This window comes from Coffea eugenioides, chromosome 10 (assembly GCF_003713205.1).
Source record: "Coffea eugenioides isolate CCC68of chromosome 10, Ceug_1.0, whole genome shotgun sequence".
Taxonomy (NCBI): domain Eukaryota; kingdom Viridiplantae; phylum Streptophyta; class Magnoliopsida; order Gentianales; family Rubiaceae; genus Coffea; species Coffea eugenioides.
Window position 1 is genome coordinate 19,119,089 of NC_040044.1, and position 11,462 is coordinate 19,130,550.

The window sequence follows — 11,462 nt, forward strand, 5'->3', positions numbered from 1 at the left end:
GCAAATTGAAGGAAGTTTAGACCTCATCAACAATGGTCTAGCAATTAATTGAAACCTTTTAATAAATGACTCGGATAGACCATTTTGTGTGTGAATATAGGCTATAGGATGTTCAACAGTTATTCTAATGGACATGCAATACTCGTCAAAAGCATGTGACGAATATTCACCAGCATTATCTAGACGAATTTTTTTTATTGGATAATCTGGAAATTGTGCTCGCAACTTAATTATTTGAGCAAGCAATCTCGCAAACACTAGGTTGCGAGGAGATAATAAACAGACATGTGACCATCTAGTTGATGCATCAATTAGCACCATAAAATATCGAAATGGTCCACATGGTGGATCTACAGGCTCACATATATCACCATGAATTCGTTCTAGAAATGTAGGGGATTCAGTCTCAACTTTAACTTGTGATGGTCTAATAATTAATTTTCCTTGGGAGCAAGCAACACAGGAGAATTCATTTGATTTTAATATCTTTTGATTTTTCAGTGGATGGCCATGCGAATTCTCGATTATTCGTGTCATCATTATAGATCCAGGATGTCCGAGACGATTATGTCAAATTATAAAATTATTAGGATAAATAGACTTCTGGTCTACTAGATGATGAATTTCAACTGCACTAATTTGTGCATAATATAAACCAGAAGAAAGTGAAGGTAATTTTTCTAATACAAACTTCTCCTTAAAAATGGTATTTGTAATTAATAAAAATTCACCATTTGTCTCATTTATTGTCTCGATGTGATATCCATTTTGGCGGATATCTCTAAAACTCAATAAATTTTTTCGAGACTTGGGAGAAAGTAGTGCATTATTTATGACAATTTTAGTTCCTTCAGGGAGAAATAGAATGGCTCTTCCGGAACCTTCAATCAATTTTGCACTACCACTGATGGTATTAACATTGTCTCTCCCATTTTCAAATAAGAAAAGTATTTTTATTTTTTAATATAGTGTGCGTAGTAGCACTATCAATGAGACAAATGTCATCATCATTATTATTTAATCCCAAATATTTGACATCTATTTCTTCTTCAGGAAGAAAATTTCAAACGAAAATAAATATTAAATAGAAAGAAAATTACATAAAAGATATAAAGTATCATAAAATATCTAAACAATCATAGGATATTTGTTGACTTCTTCAGGATGTTCAAAGAAATCAGCTATATCGAGGTGTGTCATATCAGCATCATCGCCATTATCATAATCATTCTTTTAGTCGATAAAATTTGTCTCGACATTTTTGTCTTTGTTTTTCAAAGATGCTTGATAAAGGTCAACAAGGTGGTCAGTCGTATGACAGGTACGGGACCAATGACCTTTCATGCCACACCGATAGCATTTTTCTTCATGAACTTTCTTTTCTCCATTTTTCTGATCATAGTTATTATTCCTCTTTTGAGAAATATTTTGTTGTTTGCCACGATTATAATTTTCACGGGGCACAAATCTACTACGATCATGTCCACGGCCACTTCTACGACCATGTCCATGACCTCGACCAGAATTTTGAAATTGAGTCGCATTCGCTTCAGGGAATGGACTTGCACCAATCAGTCGGGACTCATGATTTTTGAGCAATAATTCATTATTTTGTTCAGGCGAGAGAAGACATGCAATGAGTTCAGAATATTTTTTAAATCCCTTCTCTCGATATTGCTGCTGCAGGAACATGTTAGAGACATGAAAAGTAGAAAATGTTTTTTCTAACATATCTTCATCGGTGACTTTTTCATCACATAATGATAATTGAGAAGTAATTCTGAACATGGCTGAATTATATTCGTTGACAGATTTAAAATCTTGTAGCCGTAAGTGAAGCCAATCATATCGGGCTTTTGGAAGAACGACCAACTTCAGGTGATCGAATCTTTCTTTCAAATCTCTCCAAAGGACAAGAGGATCTTTAACAGTAAGATACTCTATTTTTAATCTTTCATCTAAATGATGACGAAGGAAAATCATAGCTTTTTTTTCAACAATTCATTTTTTTTCAACGGTCTTGGTTTGACGGTTCATTTTTTTCAACAATAGTATTACCAAGACCCATTGCTTCAAGATGAATTTCAACATCCAATACCCATGATAAATAATTTTTTCCAGAAATATCAAGAGGTACACATTCTTGTTTTGTAAGGTTAGCCATAAGAAATTGAAATAGATTTATAAGTTAGAAATTTAGCTCAATATGTAGTCAAAAGTTGTTCGGGAAAATACCCAATTGTCGATTCGATATTGGTAGAATCTCGATAGAGTCTTGTGATTCACAATTGCTCAGAAATAGAATCTCGTGCTGATAACGTGTTATAAAACTGATGAAATAACAAGATGTGATATAAAACAAAATAGAAAGAAGCCAATAAAGTAGAGAACTATTATTTCTTCTATTCACTCAAAAACGATCAAGGCTTACAAAGAGATGTTCAATCACCTCTATTTATAGAGAACACTGAATAAGCCGAAAGATTAACCTCCAAATATAAGAGAGGTTATGAATTAATTGTATAGGAAAACCAAACCGTTATCTATACTAACTCTTTTATTTTTGGAGGAATTAATTTTATCCTTGGGAGAATTCAATAGACATAGGAAACTTTAATGGACATTCATTCCTATTTAATTGTTTCATAACAAAACAAATACATAAAGGAAAACAAGCTAATGAGATTTAAAATCCAGTCTTTGCAATTCCTATCAGTTAGTAATAAAAGGGCAAAACCACTCAAGGTGTCAAAATGAGAGACCATGATTCACTGTTACTAACTACTATTCACCATTTTTTTCTGTGAGGATATAGATATGGATGGATAACAGAATATAGATCGCACTAGAAACACTTCCAAATAAGTAATTCCATCAGTAATCACACTGAACTGCTCAATTGGACTGTAAATAATCCTTACACAATAACCTTCTCCCAAAATCCTCATATTGTTTCTGTTTAATCAGCTGAAACAAGACAAATGCTGAAGCAAACTTTCCAAGGAAATATAAGACGAGCCACCCTTGATTAAGCTAGTTCTTGCTTTCTCCTTCAATTCTCTCACTCTTTTTCTGATTTTGCCCTCTGGTTCCATTAGTTGTCTAATTCCTTTCTCAATTTCAGCTGCTTTCACCATAACTTGACTGCTGTTTTTCATGTAATCCATTTTAATCTCCACCGCTATGCCTAAATCTTTCACTGCAAAAAATGCATTCATATGCTGCTCAGCATACATCGGCCATACGGCCATTGGCACCCCAAACCAAACACTTTCCAACACTGAATTCCATCCACAGTGTGTCACAAAGCCTCCTACTGCAGTGTGGGCTAAAACTTGTGCTTGTGGCGCCCATCCAATCACCTTTCCAGTGTCTGCTATTCGTTTTAAGAACCCTTCTGGCAGGACTTCATTAAGATTTTCATACTCGCTTGGATACTCAAGACGGCCTTTAGGTGGTGGACGTCGCAAAGACCACAAGAACCGGCATCCACTAAGCTCGATTGCACAAGCAATCTCCTTAACTTGGTCACTGTCAAAAGATCCAAAGCTACCAAAGCAAAAGAAAATTACAGAGGAAGTAGGCTGATCATCAAGCCATCTGATTATGGGTTCAATCTCTTCTTGGTTGCTACTAATACCAGCATCATTTATCAAAGGTCCTACCTGATAAATCGGCGGTATTTTTGGATTGCTGGTGAGGGCCTTTATTGCATACAACTCTAGTTCAAGAAAAGTATTAACCATGATTCCTTTTGTCTCTGCAATCACTCTTTTGGCAATTTTCAGATTTATGCCTTCCTCGTCAAATATTGATTCAGGGATTAGTTTAGCAGGGACAGGATTGATATAAGTTGATACTGATAGCTCATGGTCAGAATCTTTGTACTTAGATGTATCTTGGTTGTCATCCACGAGACCCTGGACAAGGATACTGAGGCCAAGAATTGCAGCTGCACAAGGGTAGAAAACATAGGCATGGATCTCAAACTCCTTAGCTATATCGATCATGCTTGTGCACATCAAATCCACGACAAGCCCTACAAGTTTGGAAGATCCAGAATGTTTTAGGTGAGCAACAAAATCTCTGACATGGGGCTTATTGCTATCGATCAATGCAGATTGTATGGCAAGAGGGTCATCCGGTTGTGAGGACAACTGGGGATCTGGGAGTTGTATGAATTGTATGTCTCTAGTTGTTTGTGTATAAAGTGATTGGATGTACGAATTAAATTTGGCATCAAATGGCAATTTGAAAAGGAGCAAATTGATTGAGAACTCCTCACTGCAACTTACAAGCAGCTTTGCAAACTGTACCATTGACACCAAGTGACCTATTGCAGGCAAAGGAATGAAAATCAATTCTGCTTTCATGATTTGAAGCTCTGGACAGTAATACCAAAGTATGTTGAGAAAAGGAATATCATGTTTGTTATGCTATCAGGATGAAATACTTAAACTATGTGGAGGTGAGGTCATTGCTTTGCTGGCAGCCGCTTTCATTTTAATTAGCCAGTGCCCACTGATTGCGAACGACAGCTTACATCCATGACCAGAAGAAATCAGGTTTGACACGGCCAGAAGGCAAGACAATTTCAAGAAGTAAATGTGCCAACCCATTTTTACACTCAATTCCCATAGGACATTTCTATTCATTTTGGTAAAAATTTCATCATATTTTTCCATGCACCTTTCTTGTCATTTGGAAGTCCGTCATTTTTTTTTTTACCAACCTAACACACAAACTCCACTCTCTTAATACTCTCTCTCGGCCTTTTCTTTTGCTCCAGTAGAAAAACACACCATCAGACACAAGAAGGGAAGAAAAAAAAGCCACACAAAAGAAGGACTCCAATTTTTCCCCTCTCAACTCCCTCTTTCGGCCCTCCTCTTTTCAAAAAAACAAAAAAAAAATTTCAGCACACTTCCAGCACACAAACTCTCACTCTCACTCTCACTCTCACTCTCGGCTCTCTCCCTCAAAAGGCAAGAAAAGAAGAAAAAAAAAAACCACTCCAACTCCCAACTCCCCTCTCGGTTGATCAGCCATTTGTCTCGCTTAGAATTACGATGGTTGTCGGATTGCTTTTAGTTAGCAGTTTCCACTTTCTAATGACATGTCCCGTGATTAATAAGGCTTTTCAGACAAGGGTTAATATGTTGATCAGCCATCTCGAAAGTTGCTTCCCCCCCCCCTCCTCCCTCCCTCCCTCCCTCCCTTAAACCTTGTGAGAAAACACAATACATCTAATAAAAAATTTCTCAAATCTCAAAAGCTCACTTTAAATCAGATTTCATTTCAAATGTCTCGCAATCTAAAATAAAAGCACTAAATTCAACCAGTAGGCTTCCAGACAATATCTCAGTGGCCCCGGAAAAAGTAAGGTAATCTGACATTAGGGCACCCATTATATAGAGGTAATAAATAGCCTGAATAATTCAAGTCGGAGAGCAGGCATCAACAGTAAAAGGGAACTAACTTTGTCTAGACTCGCCCATGTCTTTCTTGATCCCCAGAGTGGCAAGACATTGAAAAAGTTACACCATGAGCAGAATAATACACCCGGTGGACCAAGAAAAACATATACTCAACAAAAAAAACTTAAGGAATTATTATTTCTAATCTGTATGATGTCAAATCGGATAGGATCCTAACATAGTATACACATGTAACAAAATAGGGAACAAGCCGTAGGGAACGGATTACCCAGAAAGGAAATTACAACATTACTTGTACCTATGGAAATTACAACATTACTTCTACCTAACAAATGACTAAAGATGACTGCTGATATTGGAATAAAAAACGATTTCCCATTTGGTTATATTTCATCTCCCTTAAACCATGAATAGCATGGAACACTTCCAGCTGCTTGGTGCCCTCACAGTTCCCCAGGCAGACAGGTGAGTCATAAGTATACAGAAATCAAATAAATTAGCACTACTTTTGATGCTTCAAGCAGTGATTGACTGCAAGTTGCAAGTGAAGGTAAATCCACTTCCTAACCTTCAGGTGCATTGGAGTTAAAAAGGGCTCACACCTCTGTTCCCCAAGATTTTACAATGGTATACCAGGCAGGTCATACCCTATCCCCAGTTTCATTTCCTCAAAAAGAGGATAGGTGAAAATAAGTATCTCTATTCATACACTCGCTTCCTCTTCAAAAGGGTTGGGATTATTGCCACCAATCCAATGAGGAAAAGAATCGATAAAGTTTTGAAATCATATAAATCTTTAACTGACTTTAGGTCTCCAAGTGCAAGGCCAGCCTGATGATAACAAAAGCAGAAGTTGTAAATCAAAATGTGTTCAAGGCGTGAACCAACAAATAACAGAAAGGCTTCATGCAGACATAACTGTCACCGAGTATTACTAGTGGAGCATATCAGTAATTCCACTTGTATTCAGTAATTTCGATACAAAGCATAACTAATCACATAAAACAACTGCAGAATTCAAAATAAAGCAGAATTACCTATGCTATGGGTCATTCACAGCAGAAAGAAAGAGAAAAAAACGAATTCTATATTCAGGGTCCTATAGAATAATCAGCATCACATAATTACTGACACAAAGCATAACCAATCACATAAAACAACTGCAGAATTCAAAATAAAGCAGAATTACCCATGTTATGGGTCATTGACAGCGGAAAGAAAGAAAAGAAAACTAATTATATATTCAGTGTCCTAGAGAACAATCAGCATCACATGGATTTTCATATATGATCAAGTGTATTAAGATAAAATCAAAAAACATCAATCAGTAAGTGTAACTTAACAGAATCCACTTGCAAGGCAATGACAGGTTAAAGATTTCCAATGGCAAAAGTTCTTACATTACCAGGAACAACCACAAAACATCAGCCCAACGAGACAATGAAGGCATTCCGGTAATAAAATCCCTTTCAAAAATGAACCAAGTTATCCCACTTCTACTTGGTCCAAAGACTCTTTCGAGCAATGGCCTACAGATGCTCTATCTTATTTATCTAAAATTTTGTTTTTTAGTAAGTTCCATCTTTTACAATGTTAAGAAATGGCATATACTGCTGTGTCACAATAATACACCTGTAAGGGTTATCTTAAGCATAATAGCGAAAGAGAGGAGAGAGGGAGGACGCGGGGGGGGGGGGGGGGACCACTACCATAGAAAACGGCACAAATTGAAGGCACAACCCATTAGAAATTAACTTACTCTGACAGTAATGTAAGAAGCGGGAATCAGCCCAAGCATAGTGGCCAGGAAAAAGATATGAAATGGTATATCAACAATGGGAGATGCCAGGTTGATAAAAAGGTTTGGCAGGGTTGGAGTTACTCTTAAAAACAGCATATAATTGAGCAGCTTGTCTCTGCGTTTTGCTATCTGAAAAGAGCAATGGAAATGACTGTCATGAATGAGGTGCATATATTATCAATCAAATAAATACAAAACAGTAAGTCTTGGTAAAGGTACCTCTGCCTGGAAAAATCTCAATTTCTCAGGCCAAAACCAACTAACAATAGGCCTTCCAACTAGCTTAGACAGAAAATAGCAGGATGATGCTCCAGCCGTAGCATTAAAGACAACCAAGAAAAGGCCCCTGATAACACCAAAAAGTGCTCCAGCAAGCAACGACATGAAGATAGTCCCAGGAATCATGAATGTCTGCATGAAGATGTATGTTGAGCAGTAACCAAGGATGAACTGTGCTGGGTAATCACTAGCATATGTTCCAAGATGATCTCTGAAATAGAATAGTAAACACAACTTCAAGCAAAATAAAACAAATTTTGGCTATACAAACAATCAGTCTGGAATTGATGGCAAAGTAATGATATCAATAAACTCAAGTCAAGACATATTAGAGAAAGTAGAAAACATATACAACTTGAAATAACCAGATTTGCATGACACTGCTGAAGAAAGCTAGGACACCAGATTACTCAAGCCCCATCTGCAAAATTTGCAACCAAAGGCAAAAGTTCTGAGCTTTGGATTGGTAAAAGAAAATTCTTCTTCTTCACCCAAAAATAAAAAAAATCATCTTTAACCATGTAGCTTCACGTGTGATGTAATCACAGCTTTGACACCTTCATCTGGAAAACAAACATCTAAGACCAGATATTGGCGATAAAAACAACTGGTTGACATGATTAAAACTATCCCATTTTAAAAGTCTGTCATCTTATTTGCTAGTGTAAGCTGCAGAACTTTGTACCATTAGTGGCCCAAGAAAATGCAACCAACTAAACAGGCAACAAGCAACAAATACTCAAGCACCTCCAGAAAATTTAAAAGCTTTGATTGGCTGGGGAAAGGAAATTACTCTCAAAGTACCAGCACATACATTAGCAAATTTATCCTGGTGAAATTAACTGCATGCTATGGGGCCAATAAATAAATAAAAATGTTGTCTGTGGTACAAGACTTCATTTCTGCATGTCCAGCAGACCAACCTCCAGTATGAATTCCCTCAACAAAATGCAATAGAAAAACCAAGAAATAGTGCAAAGTTCCAAAACTTGGAAGTTTCATACACACAGCATGCCCGTTTCAACTCTTTGAATAGGCTTTGCGCATTGGCAAGATAAATAACACAATTCCAGGAATTTTTTTGCCAATATTAAGGAACTTTTTTCCATTTTGGAGAAAGTGTAGTAGCATAAATTGAAACACAAATGAGCTCCTAGAAGTTAATTGTAGAAGACTCAAACTAATTCATGGAAAAGCTATGAACACTATATACTTACACAAGCCCTCTATTACTATGTTCTGCAATTCCTTATTTCACTGTGTTGAGAACCAAAGGAGAGAACTATGAATTCCTGACAATGTCTATCATCCCTAAATGATCAAAAACAGCAAAGAATCTACTAACTGCATGTATTTCCCCTACCCCATCAATAAATTTTCACAGATAATTTATATCAATATTCCCATAATGCTGGTAAACTCAAGTGGATCCACATATCCTTGACAATTTGTTGTTTCTTTCTCTGCTCAACCAATTCAGTTGCCTCAGCCATGAAATTGGTCTAACATTATCTAATGAGCTCATTGGAAAAAGCAAATTAAAGGTCAGCTATATTTGGGTCCAGGTGGACAGGACCTTGGATCAACCATAAGGCACATTTTATTCTCACTGCGCGCATCAATTGAAGCCTTATCTGAAAAGCTCTCCTTCTCATAGTGCATTTCTTTCATTAGGAAGTTCGAACTACAGACCACTGTAAGCATAAAAATGTTTGTTTCAACCATATGTCTTGAATTCTAAACCACTATTTAACTAGTTGCAATACCATATTTCCAATTCTCAAAGATAAGGAAAGAACCTACTTCTCAAATTCAAACATGACAAATAATTAAACCATAGTACTGGTACATTCCTATCCATTTCACATTTATTTATCTTCAATTGAAGATATGACGCCATATATTACACTGCTCCACATTCAGCCCAATGCCTCCTTCAAGTCTAGCATAGCTCTCTCCAATTATATCCTTTTAATACATAAAAAGCAATACACCAGTACATAGTGCTTTTAAAAATGTACATTATGCTCTTAAAAATGTAGGATCTTGGAGGGTCAAACCAATAGTACACTTTGGGATCTTCGAACTTCTATGCAAGCTCAAAGAATTACCATTTGCATCTATCAAGTGTTCTACCATTCGAGTCACAATGAAACAATCTCACCCCTTCCCCCTATGTCTATGTGCACATTGTATTAAGCTATCCACATTCCACTGCTTAAACACCCCTATAAACCTGACCAATTAACTCCACACTTAAACCTCACAATACCACACACATTTTCAATTCCAATCACCATATCATACTACTACTTAACAACAGCCAGTTAAACAAAAACTTCAATATGCAAGGGTCCTACCACACCATAAAGAAATCGATAATTATAAACAAAATCCAACAAAAATGAATTGCATTTATAAAAGAAATTTAATAGAAAAAAAGAAGCAGCCTACTTCAGCATGCGAAGATCAGAGAGGGTCCGAGGCAACTTGAGCTTACTATAATCAGCAGCTGGCATTGTCAGGTAAATACAGCCCAATCCAACGGAAAATAAGACTACAACCCCAACACTGGCATGACTTCCCATCCGGGACAACGGAAAAATCACCCTTCCCCCTACTTTACCCTTCTTCCCGGTGGGCGAATCCCCCGCAACCGCTGCATTATAATCCCCGAAACTCTTCTCCTCATCCCTCGCCCTCCCTCCTCCGACACCAACGCTGACACTGCCGGCATCAACCACCACACTCCTCGGCGCCGCCATTGATGATGATGCTGCAGATAACGACCTGAACAACAATCCCCCAGCGCTATCTGAAATGGACGAGCTGCGGATTAATGACGATTTGGGTTTCATTTATTGATTGAAAAACTTGGGGATATTGACTTGATTTCATCAGATAACGATTCCATTGATGGATCAACAGGTTGTTGATCCAGAAACCGAAACAAAAAGAAGAAGAAGAAGAAAAAAATACCAGTATTTTTTTCAGTATAATTCTGATGGAATTTATGGTCGAAAAACTGAAATCAGACCAAACCAACAAAAAATTTGATTAAGAAATCGAAGAATCAAAGAAGAAAAATGGATTCCGGCTAGGAGGGCTATCGGTTGAACCCTACTTTTCTTTGTTAAGTCTTTTCCTTTCTACTTTTTCTTCTTATTAAACAAAATGAGTGAGTTTAAAGGAAGAAAGAAGAAGTGAGGAGAGAAGTCAATGGTGGGGCGTGAAGGGAATCACAAGAAGGAAGAGAGAGTAAAGGGTAAGGAGTCGTTGGATTGATGTTTGAAAATCGGACGCGTTTTCCAAGGGAGAGAAACGAGTGATCTGAATGAGTTTTGTGTGTAAGAATTGAATGCTGGAATGGGATTGGAGGATTTGCGCCGTCAGCTGTGGTGGACGACCAACTTGTAATTGTGCATTACTATTAATTGGAGGGGAAGAAGAGAGATTAAAGCGTAATATTCTTGAGTGGGATTTCGAAGATACCTTTAGTGGCAGAGCCGGAGAGGAAGACGTGGTATCAACAATTCATGATTGCTATTGATTCCAACACCGTACCAACTACTTAATAAGAAAAATGTGTTAATCTAAACTAGGAGAAGTAAAGTGTGTTTTTCTCTATATATATATACTAAGGAGAATGTGCAGCTCACCTCCTCTCTACATTTTTAAGTCTTAGTCCTCTTCTACAAAAAAAAAATTAAAGTAAAAACCACTTCATATAAGTACCAACCACGATTATTGAGTCAAGTGATAAGAGTTTGATACTCCTTAAATAAGGCACGGTTTCGAATCTTAGAGATCCAAAAAATAACATTGAATGAACCATCTCTCGAAATGAACCATTTCTCGAAAAGAAACTAATATCGAGTTTATTGATATTTTTGATATGTGAAGCAATGGCTGAGGTTTGATAGTGTTTTTGTAGTTGATCCGGT

The 11,462-nt window shown here is 37.0% G+C and overlaps 2 protein-coding genes across 4 annotated transcripts; both read right to left on the reverse strand.

Annotated features, from left to right (window-relative positions):
* Nucleotides 1-2,609: 2,609 nt before the first annotated feature.
* On the reverse strand, nucleotides 2,610-4,462 carry LOC113749760 (anthocyanidin 3-O-glucosyltransferase 2-like). The gene has a single exon (XM_027293597.1). The coding sequence runs from the start codon at nucleotides 4,371-4,373 to the stop codon at nucleotides 2,964-2,966; it is 1,410 nt and encodes a 469-aa protein (XP_027149398.1). The 5' UTR covers nucleotides 4,374-4,462; the 3' UTR covers nucleotides 2,610-2,963.
* Nucleotides 4,463-5,582: 1,120 nt separating this feature from the next.
* Nucleotides 5,583-11,053, reverse strand: LOC113750180 (uncharacterized membrane protein At4g09580-like). Of its 3 annotated transcripts, none has more exons than XM_027294140.1 (5): nucleotides 11,011-11,053; nucleotides 9,973-10,333; nucleotides 7,459-7,729; nucleotides 7,198-7,368; nucleotides 5,583-6,269 (listed from the first exon to the last, which is right to left on the reverse strand). In XM_027294140.1, the coding sequence occupies exons 2-5, from the start codon at nucleotides 10,281-10,283 to the stop codon at nucleotides 6,138-6,140; spliced, it is 885 nt and encodes a 294-aa protein (XP_027149941.1). In that variant the 5' UTR covers nucleotides 10,284-10,333; nucleotides 11,011-11,053; the 3' UTR covers nucleotides 5,583-6,137. The 3 variants fall into 3 exon arrangements, with proteins under 3 accessions (XP_027149941.1, XP_027149940.1, XP_027149939.1); XM_027294139.1 differs by lacking the exon at nucleotides 11,011-11,053 and adding an exon at nucleotides 10,498-10,907; XM_027294138.1 differs by lacking the exon at nucleotides 11,011-11,053 and having other exon boundaries at nucleotides 9,973-10,909.
* Nucleotides 11,054-11,462: the final 409 nt, after the last annotated feature.